General features: G+C 38.9%; 1 protein-coding gene across 1 annotated transcript in view; it reads right to left on the reverse strand.

Moving 5' to 3' along the window:
* The window catches only part of nf2a (NF2, moesin-ezrin-radixin like (MERLIN) tumor suppressor a), a 39,684-nt gene that overhangs the window by 9,865 nt on the left and 9,967 nt on the right, over positions 1-19,852 (reverse strand). Inside the window, exons 5-13 of the mRNA XM_057832770.1 lie at positions 13,932-14,000; positions 13,769-13,851; positions 11,047-11,122; positions 10,470-10,604; positions 8,803-8,877; positions 8,531-8,644; positions 5,739-5,861; positions 5,346-5,563; positions 2,948-3,050 (exon numbers count right to left, since the gene is read on the reverse strand). Coding sequence (XP_057688753.1) covers positions 2,948-3,050; positions 5,346-5,563; positions 5,739-5,861; positions 8,531-8,644; positions 8,803-8,877; positions 10,470-10,604; positions 11,047-11,122; positions 13,769-13,851; positions 13,932-14,000 — 996 coding nt within the window. The remainder of the gene's footprint in view (positions 1-2,947; positions 3,051-5,345; positions 5,564-5,738; positions 5,862-8,530; positions 8,645-8,802; positions 8,878-10,469; positions 10,605-11,046; positions 11,123-13,768; positions 13,852-13,931; positions 14,001-19,852) is intronic.

Below are 19,852 nucleotides of genomic sequence, written 5' to 3' on the forward strand. Positions count from 1 at the left end.
CCGTTCTCACACCCTTCGCTGCACATAACATTACTTATGCAGGGGTCGACAATATAAATGGCCCAGTGGCCCGTACGTACTTTTAAAACCATCAGGGACACCAGAATGCTCCAACCAGTGGCCCGGTGGGGCCAGTAAAAATAATGCGCCGATTAACAAAAAGTTCTTATTTCACATTCATTCCTAGTGATTCCGACTTTTAAAGACGTTACAATATCCCGATCAAACGCAATCTTACAGTCTATGCAGCCAGCCGTTGCTCCCTGTGGGGCGTAAGCACACCTTGTTCGCTCGCTCCCCCTTGAACACGTGCAACCTGATTACTGTTGCTGATAGATTGTCAGTATCTCAGTATCCAGTAGGTCTGCAACTAACGATTATTTTTATAATCGATTAATTGGAGGATTATTTAAAAGATTCTTCGATTCATCGGATAAATGCCACTTTTTTCAAATACTTTCGCAATTTAATTTGAAGTTGTTTTAGGCATGTTGTAAGTAGCAATGAAGACAAAATGGATGACTATTTCCTTCAAAAATAACATTACAGCTTCCTGACTTAACTGTAGTCTACAACTGTACTGTTTAAAGTACATTAAACTTGTTTAAGTTTTTAATAAAGGTTTTAAGTACAAAACATGAAAATAATTTTTCAGTATGTAAATCAGACAAAGGTCCTGTTCATTCAAATAAAACAAAAGTGCTGCTGATTGACATTTTTTATGTTGTGGGCAAAGCGCTTATATTAAGTGTGTCAATAACCTATTCTCTTTAAACATACAAAACACCTAAATCAAATAAGGAGGAGGCAGACTGTATCAAATAAATTTTCTTTACCAAAAATTTGTTTATAAAAACAATCAAAATCCAATTTTAAAGTATTCTCTCTTGTACAACTAAAATTTGTAATCTTAATGAGGGTATTTTTCTTAAATTTAGTCCAATAATTTTCTCCATCTTATTTTGAGTGTTGAAGACAAATTCACAGATTAATGCATCAGATTATTCCACTTACTTGAATAAGTAAATATTACTATTAGTTCTAATTAAGCCCATACATCTAAAAGGTGGTCATCTTTCACCTTAATCAAGAAAAAAATTGCTTTCAAATTACGGTTTGATCAATATCTATTCTTCAATTAAGAACATTTGACATTTCAAAGCTTTTAAAATTAAACATACTAATTCATTAGTTAAATTATTACTTAAAATAAGTTTGTTAAGCTTTTTTCAGCTAGCTATTTTTCTTATTTCAAGAAATGTAAAATTTACTGAACGCACTGGCAGATAATTTCACCTATTTGTAGTAGATTTACACTGAAAACAAGGGAATTTAACTAGTTTTAAGGAGGTGTGTTTTTGCAGTGTATGACAATTTAGTTTGAATGGGAGCTTGTGTTGAAAGGAGACTGTTCTATGAATACGTTTATGAGTGTGGTTTCTTTATAGAAAGAAATGAGACAACATTATTATCTAAACAATAACTCAAGCGCGAATATGCTTCTCCAAAACACAATACAAACGGACACTTAGGACACTGATTAACATAATCGCTAACTAGCCTAGCGCTCCGTGCCAGGTAGTAACGTCTCATTAACAAAGAACGCAAACAATACAATTGGCTTTATTTACTCACCTGTGACGGAGGCACGCTGGATCTAACAACAAAAAAGCCAATCTAATTCTTGACACTTCGTAAAGTTATTGATTCAGCAACACAACTTGAATGTAGCACACGAGCAGTGAACTCTCTCTCTTGTGCTCTAATCACTGGCGTGACCGCGCAGCCTCAAGTTACACACAAAGACCCAAACGGGACCGCTCATAGCAGCCGCCAGAAATCGATTATCAAATTCGTTGGCAACTCATTTATTAATCGATTTAATGGATTTGTTGTCTATCGTTATACTACACGACGACATGTTTCTGAAACCCCCAGCACTCGGCTAAGCACCAAGGAAAAAGAGACCACTGCCACTGAAGGAGTTGAGGGAAAGCGAAATCCAATGTGAAAACTTATAGGAGAGAAAGTTTCAGCCCCAGTGGCGAGACCGCTGGAATTGGCGCGGCTACGGCACAAAAATATGAGGTTTACTGTGATACTGTGATGTGTGGGGATCAATGCCCACATATTCAGACAAGTAAGTTAGAGAAAGGTTCACGAGTATGAAACCTATGGTATGAACGTAATGTGATAATTCAGCCGCGTAACTACGGAGAAAATAATATCCTCATTACGACGGTCTAGCTTGAAAATTGTTAGCCATAAGTGCCTTAGTCATCTCTTTGACTTCTAAATTGTTGCCACGACAACTGAGCCGGGGGAGACTTCCAGAGAGCAGTAAGGGGACGACAGGAAAGTTTCGCCCAGCCACAGGACTTACCTGCAGGCCCGCCTCCCCTTGGAGCACCCAAGAAAAAAAAAGGTTTTTTTGTTGTGCGTTTGTTTCCCGAAAAATTAAAATATGCATAAGTTGTCATTGGAGTTGATTTGGATTTATTCATGTTTCTGGCTGGGTTATTTGTGTTCCAGGTTGGTACTTGACACTTTTACACGACATTTATAACTAACAAATTAACAGGTGAGCATTTCTTCTAAATTGTTCAGATGGTGGTGCCCTTGATGCCAACATTATTCTCTGTAAGCGGAAATAATGATGTCCCGGCTTGTATATAAAGTTGCTGACTGTCCAAGTTACTCATAAAAAACATGAATGACATATAATGTTACATTAATGGTTTGTTTAGATGTGCGACAGTGTTATTGTGGGACTCAATGTTTACTAACAGGAATTGAGCAAATGTAAGCTAACTTTGGTTATAAGGCGGACTGCTATTTTCACGTATACCCATCAACTGTTTGTAAAAAAAAAAAAAGAACTTTTAGAACACTTGGCAAAGGGGCAGATTCAACGTTAGCATCTTAGTGCTGCTGTCAAGTGCTGTACCGTGTATACTCTGCTGGTGATCTCAAGGAGCTTGTGCTTGGCCCTTTGCTCTGACTGCCTTGCTTCCAGCAGGTCGCGCTTCAGCTGTTCCGCCTCCTTGGCGCTGCCACAAAAAAAAAACGGTGAGTTACGAGCTCGCTTCAGATGCACCGTGACCATGGATGTTGATTAAAGGACAATTTGCCAGTAACTTAATTCAATCCTGGCCCAAAAAAATTTAGAGTTACGAGCTCACTTCAGATAGGCTGTGGACTGCATAAGGTGAATTAGTGAAAGCTTGATGGCGATTCATTGTCAGTTGTTAATTAAATGGGGAAAGACTGCTACAGACAGAAAGTACAAAAACTTGCAAGGATATGCTGTAGATGTTTACAGGCAGAATAAGCTGGGAAGTTGGGAAACTAGTCACTATGCATAGCTCTTTAAAGTTCATTTACAACACGATCATTGTTGTTTTTGTGACTTCTGTGGCTTCTCACAACATAAATGACAGTTTATTCATTTTAATCAACATGGCATAAAAAGATTGTTTATTTTGATGACGTACAGTGACTAACATGCACAAAAATGTGGTTAATTTTGGGGTGCTGGAATGGAACAGTGGTATTTCAAACGAGTTTTTCATGGAAAATTATGTTTCGATACAGGAGTAAATGGAATTAGAAGCTTGGTTATGGTATCACTGTATTCATTATGTAATCACTAACCATTATGAATAAATTTAGAGTATAAGAAAATGCAGTGGCCACTCTGGCTTCCACTAACAACTAGGGGTGCAACGGTTTAGTTAGCCCACGGTTCAGTTTGAACTTAGTTTTTGGGATCACGATTTCGGTTTGCGTTTTGCATTAAAAAAAAAAAAAAAAAAACCTGACTTTATTTTGCTTTTAAAAATATGAAACAAACACAAAAAACTTAAGCATTTTCGACTGTTAAAATGCCTCTTAGCTCTTTGGCTAGTGTAGTGACTGACTACTGCAATACACACACAGTGCTTTAGCGAAATCATCTTCGATGGCTTTGCGTGCCATTTCATAAATGTCGGGGATTACGTTGTTGGAGAAATATTTCCGCGAGGGAACAATGTAACGCGGGTCAAGCGTTGCAAATAAATTAAAGAAGCCCGCAGTGTGTTTTCACTGGTGTCATCTTCAGGGTTGTCCTGCCCTGAGAAAGTTATATCTGTGGGTGATGCCGGCTGAGATGCCGGAGTCATGTTATAAAAGTGTTTCCATTAGCATGGGGAACAAGCGCTGAGCAATGCTTGCAAATTTTTTTTCCCAATATTTTCTTTCCCTCCGCATTGTAGTCCACGGGGAAACCAAAATGTTGCCACACTGCAGATTTGAAAGAAGCCGGTGCTTCCTCAAAATTCGGTCTCTCCACTCCTCCGCTCGCCACAACTATTTGTTTTCTTTCTTGTTTCACTTTCACTTCGTTCGTAAATGAGAGAGTGCGTGACTCGGCTTCTATTACACAGGTGCTTGACAGCGATCTGACATTTACTTGCGGGGCGGGAATTTCTCCACAGCGGTGGTTCATGTCACACACAGTCACACAGAGCTCAATCAATTCATTCCACAAGCGTTCGGAATACATTAATTGCAAAACCGAAAAGGCGCGGTTCATAAAGGCGTATTGAACCGTACAGGGCGAGCCGTACGGTTCGGCTTTGAACCGCAAACCGTTGCACCGCTACTAACAACCAAGGCGTAACTTCCTCCTGACAACACACCAAGTTTATGTCTCAATCAATGTGTACTACATTACTTCACAATATATCTTTGAGACTGATTCTTATTTTGAACAAGTACTCCCAGGGCCTTGAGTGGCCACTTGCATTTGGAGTGATCGCCATGCCCCAAAACTGCATTAACCGCAAGTGGCTAATGGTGACTGATTAAAACTGATTGCCAGAAACAGTCTGAAGTAGATTAAAACTGATTGCCAGAAACAGTCTGAAGTAGAATGATATGGCTGCAGTCTCGTCGTCAACACTTGAAAACTGATATTCCCCAGTGTGTGAATGAAATGGCTATGAAACTGCATGCGTGTATGTGTGCGTGCGTGTCCAAAGGCAAAGATGGAAAGTCATTTCAAGCCTGGCAGCGCCGCTATAGTATAAAGGGGATGATGGGATGATAGCGAGTTACGCCGCCAATTCATACAATTAAGCAGCGTAAATTACAGGCCGCACACTGACCTGCAGCAGCAAGTGGCAGAAAAAAAGGAACGAAAAGCACAATGGAAATTTAAAAGTGTGGATTTTGTTCTTTGTTTTAACAGCACTTTAACTCGTTGGTTGCCATTGACGGCAACAGATGGCCAATCCGTTGAAACCTGTATTCTCTGCATGTTGTAGACATTTGCATCATGTGAACGTGAACAGACATTTCACCTGCGTTCTGACTCATCTGCCATCTTGAGAGCCATCCTCTCGGCCTCCACCATCTTGTGCTCCATGAGCCTCCTCTCCTCGTGGCCCCGCATGGCCGTAACCTTGATGCGCTTCATTTCCGTCTCCGCCTCGGCCGCCTTCTGGGCCAGCAGCTTGGCCTCCTCCTCAGCGATCTGGGCCTTCTCGGCCAGAAGGTCCGCCGTCTGCTCCGAACGCAACTGGAGAAGGTGCACACAGCGAGCAAAAGTGAAAAACACAGGAACAGGTCACACTACACTTGGGGAAATAATATGTATTCAATTGTTGTTTATGGAAAGAGAACGACACAAGCATTACATTTGATTTGCCATCTTTTCATGTATATGAACGGACACACAGACGTTTACAACCCACCAAGGCTTCGTTGGCCATGTGAGCTTCATCCTGAAGCTGAATGAGTCGTCTCTCCAGCTCGTCTCGGACACGTTCCGCTTCTTCCCGGCGCTGCTTCTCCTGGTTCAACCGCTGCCTCTCCATCTGGACAGGCAGAGAAGGGGGAGTTAAAGATACAATGAAACCACAGCTTGCTAGCTTAATGCTAACAAATCATGCAAAATACCATGAGCTAGTAGAAATTAGCAGAGATGTTACAGCAATATTAAACCAACTGCTTTGTTAACACACATGGGGGAGCAACTTGTACATAATATATAATAAAGGACGTTTAAAGGGAATCTCAGACTTAAAGACTTGTAGGCTCTAATAAGCCACAATTGTTCTCTTCAACTAAAATATGTTATTAGAAACACTTAAAATAATATGGCCATTGGTTTTACTATTTGTGTTTTCTTTTGTGTCTTTTTGAGTCTTTTGTTGATCTGTTGACCACATATTTAAACCACTATTATTAGATTTTAATATGTTTAAGTATTTTCTTAAGGCATCTTTAGTAGGTTCTGTCTGTATGCATCTAAACAAAACAAGCTGAAGGCACACAGTCGTACCTTAGGTGTCAAATTCGCCTCTTGTAGGACGTTTCGTTGGTGTAGCACATTTAGGGTGAACACCGTTTTTTTTTTCTTTCTCTCGTCTCATCCCGTCTTTCCTGTTCATTTTGCTTTTGCTGCTCATTTTGTGAAATATCGACAGTGCTGTCATGCTCATTAATGTTCCTCTCAGGTTCAAATTGAAAGGTTGTCTCTTGAATAATACTCTGAAGGTCTGGCAGCATTACCATGTGACGTCACCGCCCTGCGACGTCAACAACAATGGCGACCTACTAGTTAAACTAATTTTACAAATTGTATACAATTCGAAAAAATCAAGAGGGGTTTTAATATCAAGTTATTTTAACTCATAATAATAAGTATCTTTTCAGAACATCAAGTCTTTCTATCTGTGGATCCCTTTAAAAATTGTGAGTTGTGTAACTACACTGCAAAAACAAAGAAAGAAAACATTTTAAAAAGTTAACATAACCTGAAATTTCAGGTTTACCTATGTGACTTAGTTGCATTTGCAAGGCAAATTTTATAGTAAGTACGGAGAACTTAAAATTTTAATAATGCAAGTACGTCTATCTCCATATACAAAAATGTAAACCAAGTGGGATTTGGGTCTCCTGAATGACAACGCAATGCCAGTGTTGCCAACCCCTCGCAAGAAAAGTAGCTGTCCTAAAAGTCGTTAGAAGTTGCTAGATGACGTTATCAACTAATTTGCATAATTGGCAATTTGCATGTAATTGTAATGGACGCTATAAGAGAAAGTAATAATGTCGTAAGAGAAGCAAAAGTGAGTAAAAAAACAGCAGAAAAAGTCGCTAGATTTCTTGCTAGTCGCTTTTGACAAAAGAAGTCGCTGAAAGGCTTTTGAAAGTCACCAGATTTAGCGAGAAAATCGCCAAGTTGGCAACACTCTTTTGAAGACACCATGAGTAAGGCCAGGGTCTCGATCTCTCAAGCTAAAATTTAAAGTACACACAACTCAAAACTTAATAACACATGAGTTAGAAAATACTCAAAATAGAAAAGTTAATGACAAAAACTTTAACATTTGAATTGTTAGCACGTTTTTTTTTCTTACTGAGTATATAAGATCTAAATAAGCAAAATATATTTGAGTACATTTTACCTTTTTAATATTAGTTTAATAGTACAGGCATTTGTCTTTAAGTTTTTTAGTACACCCAGGATTTTAGTGTATTTAGGGATACAGTAGTACCGCTACATATGAATTTAATTAGTTGTAGGACTTGGTTTGTAAGTCGAAATGCTTGTATGTCGAGCAGAATTTTCCCATAAGAATACATTATAATACATATTTGATTATTTTTTTCCACATTCCAAAAACCTATATTAAATCCTTAATAAATTGCTGGTACGATTAAAAATAACAATTCAAATAGCACAATAAATAAATTATAAAAAATAATCGTAATAATAATAATGACATAACGAATCGGGTTTGAATGTTGTGGTTGTGTTTTGCATGCTGTTCCTGAAAATGGAGATGGGGGGGGGGTTACTTTTTTTCATGTTGTTGGCGATGGCTACGGCAGACTGTAGCCGTGCACAAATTCTGAAATAAATATATGACCAATAACCTGACGAAGCTGGCCACTTCCTTGCCGATGCTACAATAATAATAATTGCCACCTTAACTTAAGACTGACGAACACAGGTCGGAGGAGGACTGTCAAGATCGAAGACATTCCGAGCCAGTTTACCTTTTTCCTTTTTTCACCACCTGCACTAACCTTCTTGGGACCCATGTGGATTTCTCTCACATGAAAATCCGCCGTGCTGTTGTCTTGTCTTGCGGGAAAACAATGAAATTGCCACGCTGTTGTAAATTGTTGTATTTTGAGCGTGTCGTCATATGTCGAGACAGATGCCGAGTCAAATTTTACTTCGGAAGTGAAAAGGATCGTATGTCGAGGTACCACTGTATTTATAGTCAGATCCATTAATATTTTGACATGGACACTGGATTGAAAATGAAACAAACAGAACGTGCTTTAACTGCAGACTTTCAGCTTTATTTGTAGCATTTACATAAGAAATGTAAATGTCCCTTCCTCTTTTTTTGAGGGGCCAGAAATAATTGGACCAAAAGGAAATCACTATTATAAAATCTGCATGAGCACAAATGATAAATCAAGGTACAGTTTAGCCAATGATTGAGGAGTATGTGGGTATAAGCACCTGCTTCCTGGCTCTCTCCTCCCTGGCCTGGGCCTTCATTTGCTGCACCTCCAGGGAGTCCACACGGCGTCTGCGCATGAACAAGTCATGGCTGCCAATGCAAAGCTGGAGGATCTGGGGGAAAGAAAATACATCACTGTACTATAGTAGAAAAAAAAGCAAACCAATATAATAATAATAATATTTATTACTGTTATTATTACTATTATTATTTTGACAAGCTGTAGAAATTACATCATCATTATTTTGTATTTGCGCCGATTGTAATTTACCAATTTGTTGACTCTCAGTCGCGAAGAGTTGAACTTGAAGACATTGGTTTTCTTGTCAAGAGGTTTGATGGTGAACTAGAGCAAGCCACAAAAATAAAACACATTTATGCCATTACAAGAATATTGTCATGCTGCGTCAGGAAGATATTTTCTATTTAGATGAGGAAAAAGGTGTATTTTAACAAGGGAGAAAAAAAGTGCTACTAAAAGTGCTACTTCTGAAAGAGGAGTCATTATAATATATATTATAATGAAGACAAACATTGAATTTTTATTAGTCAAATTTGAGGAGGAAAAAGCTGTTTTTTTCATAGGACTCACACTTTGTTCACAAAAAATGTCAAGTATGACATTTTAAAATTTAAGAAAAAAGTTTTGACTCAAGCATCTGAAGTATTACTTTATTTTAAATAAAGGGTTTAGTTCTAAAAACATTTAACTTGTAGACCAAAAGTAGTAATCTTATGATTATTTAGATTTAATAAAGTCATTTTTATTTGAAAAAAAAAAGTCATACTTGCAAGAGAAAGACGCTGAAAAGTGGCATATAACAAGAATAGTCATATTTCTAAACATAAAGATTTTATTTAGGAAAATGTGTTCTCATTCATTCTTATCAAAAAGTAAATTCCTGCTTTTTTATTTAAAAAAATAAAAAATAAATAGTTTATTCAAAACTAGGAAAAAATGTAATTGTGTGAATATTATACCATTGCATGTTGTGTGAAAATAGAAAGTTGCATAATGGTGATAAAAAGCACTGCAATACGCAGACATAATTCACTTTGTAATAAAGCGCAAGGGGTGGGAAAAATTAGCTCGGCAGGATTATTGCTGTTGACCTTTAACCAAATGTCAGCGTGTACTTGAAGAAAAATTTGCTGTTAATGAAAACGTGTGCAAACCGCCACTAAAAGGCCACCAGTTTGGCATTATGCATGTCAGAAAGGTAAAGCCTGTCATTTTCCTTTTTCTGATGATGATAAAAGAATACGACAAAAACAATGGTGACGCAATTGAAAAGTGTATTGAGTTTTCAGGCATCACTGGGACATTTTTTCTCGTCATGGGTTGCAAACTTGACAATTCTTTTAAATAGTGCCATGGAGTGATTTGGAATAGAGGGGGAAAAAATCATCTGAGGACAATGAAGCCTTATTTGAGGAAAAAATAGTTATTGCCCAATATTTAATTACAAAAAATAAATAATGTGACAATATTTAACATGTTTTGGTTGCATAAAAATATGTAAATATTTATAAAAAGTGAAAATCTAGATCTTTTTAAGGAGAACATTTGTGTAATCCGAAAAAATAAAAATAAAAAAGCACATATGGATATAGGGATTTCAAGTGAGTAAATATTTATATTACATGAATAAAGTTTTACTTTTTCCAATTACATAATCTTGCAAAAAAAAAAATGTTTATTGAAAAAAACCTGAAAAAAAAGAACGAGTCATGATTGAAAAAATTGGTAAACCAAACCATATAACTTTGGCTAACAAAAGCCCGCAATCTAAATGCTAACACAAAATGCAAAACGCCACAGATGGGCTAAAACCTTTGGAGAAAGATGATTTGTTACAAGCATTATTACTGAACGAACTCAACTTGTACAGTAAATCAAGGCAGTAACATATGTAAAAACATAAGCAGTTTGGGCACCTCTTTGTCACTGTACGAGATGTTGCGGATCTCATTCCAGGGGAACGAGCACTTTGGCGTCAGCCTGTTGTCCGGTTCGTAGATGTGCAGGCCCAGGGCGTCCACACCCAGAAGCAGATCTGTTCCCTTTTTATTCTAAAACAAACAAACAAAATTATAGCACAATAATAACTTATTTTCAAGGTTGGAAGACTTTTTTTTAATAAAATCAGACTTTTGTTCCATCAAACTTAATAGCAACATCATATTAGAAATATACCCCCCCCCCCCCCCCCCCTCTCAAAATGAAGCAATTAAAGTGCACCCAGTCCATCCTCTGTCACCAGTTTGACGAGGAGAGGCTTCCCACAGGGTGAAATGTTACAGCGGATGATTTGATTCCTCTGTGGCATTTAAAAATGTCCCGGCCTTTTTGAGAATGTGTTGATCAAGACCGAGGGGGTGTCGTCAGATTTTTATTAATTGCGGATTGCGACAAACTTGCTGCAGTGTTTAACATCAGCAGTATAAAATTAATGTGAGCACAGAGATCGGTATGCTCGCCCAGCAACAAGATACTGGAAAGAGGGACACTCACCCGGATTAAGAAGTAATTGACACCGTACATGTCTAGGTCCTGAGCGATCTTCAAATACTCCATCTCTGCTTCCTCCCTGGGATGAGAAGAAACAAGGAGATCAGATCAGGTTTGCTCAAAACCTTTTCCTCCATGACAACATCATTGGAATCCAATAAGATCAAAAATATATATTTTATTAGGAATTCAATGAAGTCAAAACAAATTTGGAAGCAGGGAAAAAAAGGATTTTTTAGGGGGAAAAGGTCAGAATTACTGTAACTTCTCTAGTGGCACCCACTAAAATTGCCCCCAAAATGTAGAAATTTGATAAGAACAGAATTCTCTTTGTTCCGTTTTTGTTTTAGACTGAGTGTTATATGTTGATAAAAGTAACAAGCTTACAACAACAAAGGCAGTCAGGAAAAAAAAAAAGAATTGAAATCTTACAAAACGACATAAAGTTGAGGCGAGGCAGGGCTCCAGACTAACATTTTTTACTAGGAGCAAAGTGGCCCTCCAACTTAAAATTTCAGGGGCGCAAGTAGAAGATTCAAGCACGCACACTGTAGATCAACAGTTAAGTTTTCCTGGAACAATCAGCAACGGATTTATTGATCGACAAATCACCTGCGAGGACACTGGCCAACCCGGAAATTGACATCCACACGCTATACTTTGTCAACACAGAGAAGCGTATCATTCTAGCAGTGTGCGACCAGCACATACTTTGAAACCTCTCTGCATGATTTCATGGACATAAATAAAAAAGCAGCAGTATGGGAAGTGGTTGGCAGTCAGAAAAGACCGAAAATGTTGAAACGCCCTACAAATACATACCAAAACAGAGACGAGTGATAACGCACAGGCATCCCCGCATCCCGTGTGTCGAGCCCCTGAGTGAGACTTATTCCTACCGGTCGCCCTCCTTTGAAACCATGCCTGTGGGTTTGTTGTCCTTTCGCCATTGTTCGCAAGTGCTGTCAAATTTGCCCGCTACCCTAATTATAACCCGCTCCACAGATCACCTTTTTCTTCTGTTGTATTTGCAAACCACATCGTTACATTACCACCAACTAGTGGATTTAACTGTGAAGGAATTTGTCAGAAAAAAAGCCCCCATAATGTTACTGGTCACGTATGTGCTAGTAGATGAAAAAAATACTCGTATTGGCTCTAATTTTGTTCACAAAATGTGACCATTTGGTCGCAATGTGGATCTCTGCGAGGTAGGGCTCAACAAATCTTGACTGCATAATTGTCATTCCCTTACAATTGCTATGATTAAAAAATCCAAATATAAAGAAGAAAAAATGCTTTTCTTTTGTTTTCTAAAAAAAGAAAATGAAACTTTATACTATCACTCGATGTATTATTCTTTTTCGTCGCACTTGATTTCACAAGTGGGAATGGTTAGACGCCTTAGTGGAGGTATGCCAGTCATGGAGCTTACACACACTCACGCAAGCACAACCACACACACACACACACACACACACACACACACACACACACACACACACACACACACACACACACACACACACACACACACACACACACACACACACACACACACACACACACACAGACTCATTCCAGTGGGGGTTGTGCTGGACTTGTGGACAATCATCACCCTTTTGTGAATGTCTTTCCAAGCCATGAATAGAATACTGAAGCGGAGAATCGAGTGTCTTCTCTCCACTGCCTTTGAAAAGCTGATCGATGAGCGCGAGTGACTCAATTATGACTATGGCCGGAGCGGACTCTCCCTGCCATCCAAGACCAAAAGTACTCGCCTGCATACCCCCCCTCCTGGTCTCTGTTCTCCCGCTCACTACTTGTCCTTTTGTGGCTTATTTTAGCAAACGAATGAGTCACGTTCATTCATTTTGGCGTTTGAACTGGCTGGATGATGTTTAAGCGTTTTTAAATAAGCAGAATCTATATATTACGTTACCTGGAACATAATATGCTGTACATTTCCATTGCCGCCTATTAACCCATTGCTTGCCATTGACACAAAAAAAAATTAATAAAAAATGAAATACACTTTGGTTATGGCCACCAATAACACGAGAATAAGTATTTTTGGATACAACAAAAGGAAATTAAGAAATCAGAATTTCCGTATTTTAAAAAATAAATGACAGAATAGTCCCTATTAACTGATTGCCTGCTGTTGCCGTTGACAACAATAGTCCTCGAATTCTTTCAGAATGAGAGGACTGGCTGTAAATGCTCATGCTTCAGTGCCACTGAAAACGCTAGACGTCCCATCCATTTTGAAAGGGAGGGGCAAATGAACGTCCTCACAGTCAAAAGGGATTGGACGTCTAGCGCCGTCAATGGCGGCCAAGGAGTTAGGGTAGGGGTGCCCAGTCCTGGTACTCGAGAGCCCCTATCCAGCTTGTTTTCCGTGTCTCCCTCCTTTAACACACCTGAATCAAATGATCAGCTCATCAGCTAGCTCTGCAGCAGCCTGATAACAATCCTGATTAGTCGATTCAGGTGTGTTAGGGAGACATGGAAAACCAGCTGGATAGGGGCTCTCGAGGACCGGGATTGGGCACCCCTGAGTTAGGGTATTCGCAATAACTTTTTTTTTTTTTTTTTTTTAAGATTTCTAAATCAGCCTGGTAATGTTGAATGGTGAAATTCATGTTGAAAATGGATTTTCCATATGTGCTCTTAATTCTAAATGTGCTGATGACTTCACTGCGAGGCATGCGAGCACGCCTACCTTGTCCGACCCCTGTGCTCGGCATAACACGCCGCGATCCTCTCCTCCCACATTTCTGCCGTCATCTGGTACAAGTTGATCACCTGTAATGCATGGGCAAAAGAGTTATCACAGCTAATGTTGCAAAAGCCAATTTGGACGTAAATGGTAGCCAACCACTCACCCTTTTAGGCAGTAACTCCTCCTCAGCCAAAAAGCCGGGCTTGTGAACGTTTGGGTTGTAGTCACCATACTGTAAAATACAATCACAGTTTTTGGACATTTATTTTTTAAAATTTGGTCAAAGCTAAGCTTGTGGTTATTGGACAGTTAAACAGGACAATTTCTATTCAATTTGAAAGTGAATTCAAACCAATGGCCCAAGTGGGGAATACATTGTAAATTCAGAGCATGTTGGTGGAGAATGAAGCCAAGGAATGAAAGTATGAGTGGCCCCCGTTTGGAATAAATTGATCTTGCCCAGAGCTGCTTAGACGGAGGTGTACACCAACTGTCAAGCCACAAATTTACCTCGAGCTTGCAGGCAACTCTACCAACTGAGTCAGACTTATCAAATTATTGCTACCCATGTGTAAACATCACCTTTGCACCTTCGTGTTACTTAATTTTAAGCTTCCAACCAAGAGCCATGCCACCCTCAAGTGTAACGTGAATGTTAAAAGCTCATATTATCGGTCTTTTATCATCATATTCATGCTCTTTTAAGCTAATGTATGAAATTTACATACCAGGCGGATCTCAGGCGTCTTATCGCCCAAGGGTCAGAGAGGCAAATGAATAACAATTAGTAGAAATGAGATCCTTTCACAATGAGAGAGATGAAATGCAGCCGCTGCCAGAAAGGGAATGTAATGAACAAATTTTTAAGTTTACTTTAAAACAATGAAAAAGTAACATACAACAACATAATAAAACATCGCAACAAACCAAAATAACAAACTAGGCTCAGAGAGGAGATTGAGGAAGCAGAGTTTATCTTAGCCATTCTGTTATACTAAATAAAGATAGCAATACAGAAAAAACAAACCTGCACTTATCCCCTCTCTGAAACCTGCCTTGCCCAGGAAAACAGGAAAAAGAAAAAATAGGGGAAAAAAACACTTCAAAGTGATTCTATTGCTGCAGATTAAGAATACATGCCCGTTTTAAATCAGCTAAATGATAGCTCATACCTTGAAAATAGCTTTAATTGACAGTGTTGTTCATGAACGAATTAAATGAACAGTTGTTCATGAACGTACACACATACGGATAGTTTGCCCTGACTCATGTAAGGAATATTGAAATACAGTGAACCCTCGTTTTTTGTCGTCCAGAACCTGCCGCAATAAGTGAAAAACAGTGAAGTAGCGCACCCCCCCCCCCCAAAAAAGTAGTACAAAAACGCTTGGCTTTATTAAATGCTTCATTGAGTGAGTCCACTCAAATCCGCTCAAGCTGCTAACTTACACACAATGAGGTGCCACAGCAACTGTTTAACAAGTTAAACGATGATTGAGGCATGCGACGCTTTTGAAGTTCGTGTCTCTGACAAGATCAAACACACACATCTGTCAATCATCGTTAACTTTAATAAGCAACTCCAGCGCACTTGCACTGCCTGATGAACAAAAAGCAGAGAGAGGGAAGGAGGGAGAGAGGGAGCGAGAGTGAGAGAGCTCATCTGTATTTTTTTTTCCAATTGAAAAAAAAATCCGCAATGGACTGAGGCCGCAAAGTTTGACGGGCCAAGTAGTGAGGGATCACTGTATTGCTCATTTAGCGCACAGAAAGAAAACCGAGCATTCTCGGGCTTATCCTTTTTTCCTCCATTTTATTATTTTTCTGACTGTGGTCAAGCCCACCTCCTCCCTAAAAGCTCAGTTTAAGCTAGGCGCTAACGCACTGCTCCATTGTTGATGTCTTCCCTGCCTCTCTCGTTCTTTGCTGATGTAATTCTCTGCTTGAATTTGGGAGACCTAACAGTTCAGACCGCAGCAACATTGTGGAAAAATGTGGCACAGATCGGATTTTAAGCACATACGAAAGTGACTTATATCGGATTTGAAATGGTCCACTTCTATGCAACCTTATCCAGTTCAGATTGTCAAGTTAATTCCTCGCTCGAGTCGGAAAAACATGAAAAAATTGGATTTTGTGCATTAAGCAAATCTGAAAGCCCCTGAAGCCTGTTTCACTTCTCAACATAAAGTTTTGAAGACATGACGATCATGAGCATCTGTAAGATCTTTTCTGGAGGTTGAAAAAAGATGAACTCCTCCTAGAGAGCCGGCTTTTCTCATCAAGTTTGGCAGACATGTCAAGCATCGGTGACACACATAAAAAGAAATTTCATTTGATGCTGTCAATTAGGGACAAAGGTCCAACAAGCACAACATTTTGTTTGATAGCTACCAAATTTAAATCACGTTTACCACCACAGATGGACGGTGCTAAATTGAGAGGCAAAAGATTATAGCTGATTTTGAGAGCTTGCCATAAATGATAAAAGGTCCACTTCCTGCCACCCCCAAAGGCAAATTGTGTAATTGTGCTAATGCCACTGGAGCCATGGCTTTTCCTTCCAGCTTCTTCACATGCTCAATGTGTCCCGTCAACTCATCACCTCTTGCCAAAAGCACTAATGTGCCATCACCTGAGCCACACTGTGATTCCACGCCTTCCCCTACTCCCAATTACTGCAGACAACGTTACGGGCAGTAATTGATCCTGGGAGGACTGAAGCGTGTCACCACCTGACCGTTTGCCAGGCTGCACTGTGTAGTTTGCCCAAGCTAAAATAAAACTGAATATAAGACTTCTGACTGGAGGCGGAGACGACAGAACTTGCCGTCTCACTTCACAGCCCGTCGTCTCGCTTCCCATTCGGCCGGACTCGGCCAGCTCATGCTCGACCAGGCTTCTGCGCCAGAGAGACGATTCCCTCTGTATTTTCCCTCTGGAGCGGCTTTATCTCCAAAGCGCCCTGTCAAAATCCACTTGTGGCGCGGTGTGCTCTCGGAATACAAAACAGGAGGGAGAAGCCACTGCAGATCCACTGAGGCAGGAAGACAAAATCTACCATTATGTTGCTAAAGCAATATTCTTTGGTGAAAAATACCTTTGTATGCCTAAAGTTAACATTAATTAAACCACTAATTCAACCTAATTACAATCTTGAATTGAACTGTTATGTTATGCTAATGAGGGGACACTTTTTTAAAAAGACCGTTGTTACCCAGAACACACCGAATTCATTGTCACATCTATAATTATATATAAATCAGGGCTGTCAAAATTATGGAATCAAACGGGCGGTAAATATTTTTTTTAATTAATCACGTTAAAATATTTGACGCAATTAACGCACATGCCCCGTTTAAACAGATTAAAATGACAGCACAGTGTCATGTCCACTTGTTACTTGTGTTTTTTGGTGTTTTGTCGCCCTCTGCTGGCGCATGGGTGCGACTGATTTTATGGGTTTCAGCACCATGAGCATTGTGTAATTAATGACATCAACAATGGCGAGCTACTAATTTATTTTTTGATTGAAAATTTTACAAATTTTTAGGGCTGTCAAAATTATCACGTTAACAGGCGGTAATTAATTTTTTTTAATTAATCACGTTAAAATATTTGACGCAATGAACGCACATGCCCCGCTCAAACACATTAAAATGACAGCAGTGTCATGGCCACTTGTTACTTGTGTTTTTTGTCTCCCTCTGCTGGTGCTTTGGTGCGACTGATTTTATGGGTTTAAGCACTATGAGAATTGTGTAATTATTGACATCAACAATGGTGAGCTACTAGTTTATTTTTTGATTGAAAATTTTACAAATTTTATTAAAACGAAAACATTAAGAGGGGTTTTAATATAAAATTTCTAGAACTTGTAGTAACGTTAAGTCTTTGAATGTATATATCCGTCTTATGTCTTATCTTTCCATTCCAACAATAATTTACAGAAAAATATGGCATATTTTATAGATGGTATGATTTGCGATTAATAACGATTAATTAATTTTTAAGCTGTGATTAACTCGATCAGAAATTTTAATCTTTTGACAGCCCTACTAATTTTATTAAAACAAAAACATTAAGAGGGATTTTAATATAAAATTTCTATAACTTGTACTAACACTTATCTTTTAAGAACTACGTCTTTCTATCCATTGATCGCTTTAACAGAATGTTAATGTTAATGCCATCTTGTTGATTTATTGTTATAATAAACAAATACAGTACTTATGTACAGTATGTTGAATGTATATATCCGTCTTGTGTCTTATCTTTCCATTCCAACAATAATTTACAGAAAAATATGGCATATTTTATACATGGTTTGAATTGCGTTTAATTACGATTAATTAATTTTTAAGCTGTGATTAACTCGATTAAAAATTTTAATCGTTTGACAGCCCTAATATAAATAGGACTTTGTGTGTGTGTGTGGGGCGGGTGTGGGTGTGTATGTGTGTGTGTGGAGGGGGGTGCATGTTCGTTCCCTATGGAGTCTGAAATGGCTGGCCGGATCTTGAAGAAATTTTACATAGTTGTACTTTGTTTCTGCGAGTGTTCTTAGATGGATTTGATCGCTGTACACCTCCATTTTTTGCCAAAAATTAATTAGAAACTCCCAAAATTAGCATAAAAAATCCCTGATTTTGGAGGCGAAAGCGCCATCTTTTGGACAATAGACGCATCTCTTGCGATTGCAATGTTGCAGTTGTCTTTCAAATTTTACGGTTTCATACACAAATTTAAATGTGCTGTGATAATATGTTGTGGTTTTGAGCACTGCACAACAATACACTGGATTTTTTTAAAATTGTACAATTTACCTGGATTATTACTCATGGATTCATTTTGGAGGAAATTCATACTGTAGTGACTGTAATTTAATATGTGTTATGCCCGCAATGGTTCATGGGTAATTGTGGCAACCATGACTGAGAGTGATGGCTGCTGTTAAAGTGATCCTCTAACTTAAATACATGTAGGCTCTAATAAACCACAATTGTTCTTTTGTACTAAAATATGTTGTTAGAAACACATAAAATGTTAAATAAATGGCAATATTTTATAATATTTAGTCGATATTGTGACCGTTAGTTGGCGCCATGGTTTGCGGGCTCGCAGTGATGACGTAATTGGTATCTTTCCAGATTTGTAGCGTTTTAAACAATTGCTTATTGCTGCCTAAACTCGCATAGTAAAATGCCACGATGTGCTGCTTTTGGATGCAATTTCCAGTCAAATGGAAACAAGGGGAGTGAAGTGAGTGGTCAAGGTGGAATTATTATTTTTAGTGAATAAATGTGCATAAGTGGAAGCTTCTCCCCCTTTTTGGTCCCTGTATGCACGTACCCTACCCAACCCGCGTTACAACTGGCGCCGGAACATTTTTCCTGGATCCTCAGTCAAGTAAGGGATCCGTCTATTTTCTGGATCCGACGGTCCCACCGCGTCTGCAATATTGCTTTAGGATCTGTCCCTTTTTTTGATTCGTCAGTCCCACAGCGGCTTTTCGGATCAGTCTATTTTATGGAATCGACGGCTGCGACATTGTCATGGGATCGGTCTAATTCCTGGATCTTCCAGTGAGTAAAAAACGCTGATTTGGATTACTATTGCTATCTTTTATGTTGACTAGTCTTCGTGGGAGTTTTCCCCAAATCATACTAAATAATTAAAGCACTATGGCACGCTACAGTGACGACAGTGACTCTGATGTGGACCTCACAACAATGTTTGAGATCGTCAACGAACGCGTGTTTGCTTACTGCTGAGCTCCCGAGTGAAGAGTGGTCAAGGTGGAAATATTATTTTTTGTGAATAAATGTGCATATTGGAAGCTTCTCGCCTTTTTGGTACTTTTATACACGTATCCTAACTACCACGCGTTACAATGTACAAGATATGGATTACACAAGGTGTGCTCTTTGGCCTGTACTGTATGTAAAGCACACGACTGCTCTGGATGCTAACAATCTACATAATTATATTGGGATAAGTTTGAAAACGCAATATGCTTACCTTGAATATCTGCTAATAAAACCGGAGTTCCGAACAGCATACACTCTCGCTCCCAACCGGCGT

The sequence above is a fragment of the Corythoichthys intestinalis genome, chromosome 3 (assembly GCF_030265065.1).
Source record: "Corythoichthys intestinalis isolate RoL2023-P3 chromosome 3, ASM3026506v1, whole genome shotgun sequence".
Lineage (NCBI taxonomy): Eukaryota > Metazoa > Chordata > Actinopteri > Syngnathiformes > Syngnathidae > Corythoichthys > Corythoichthys intestinalis.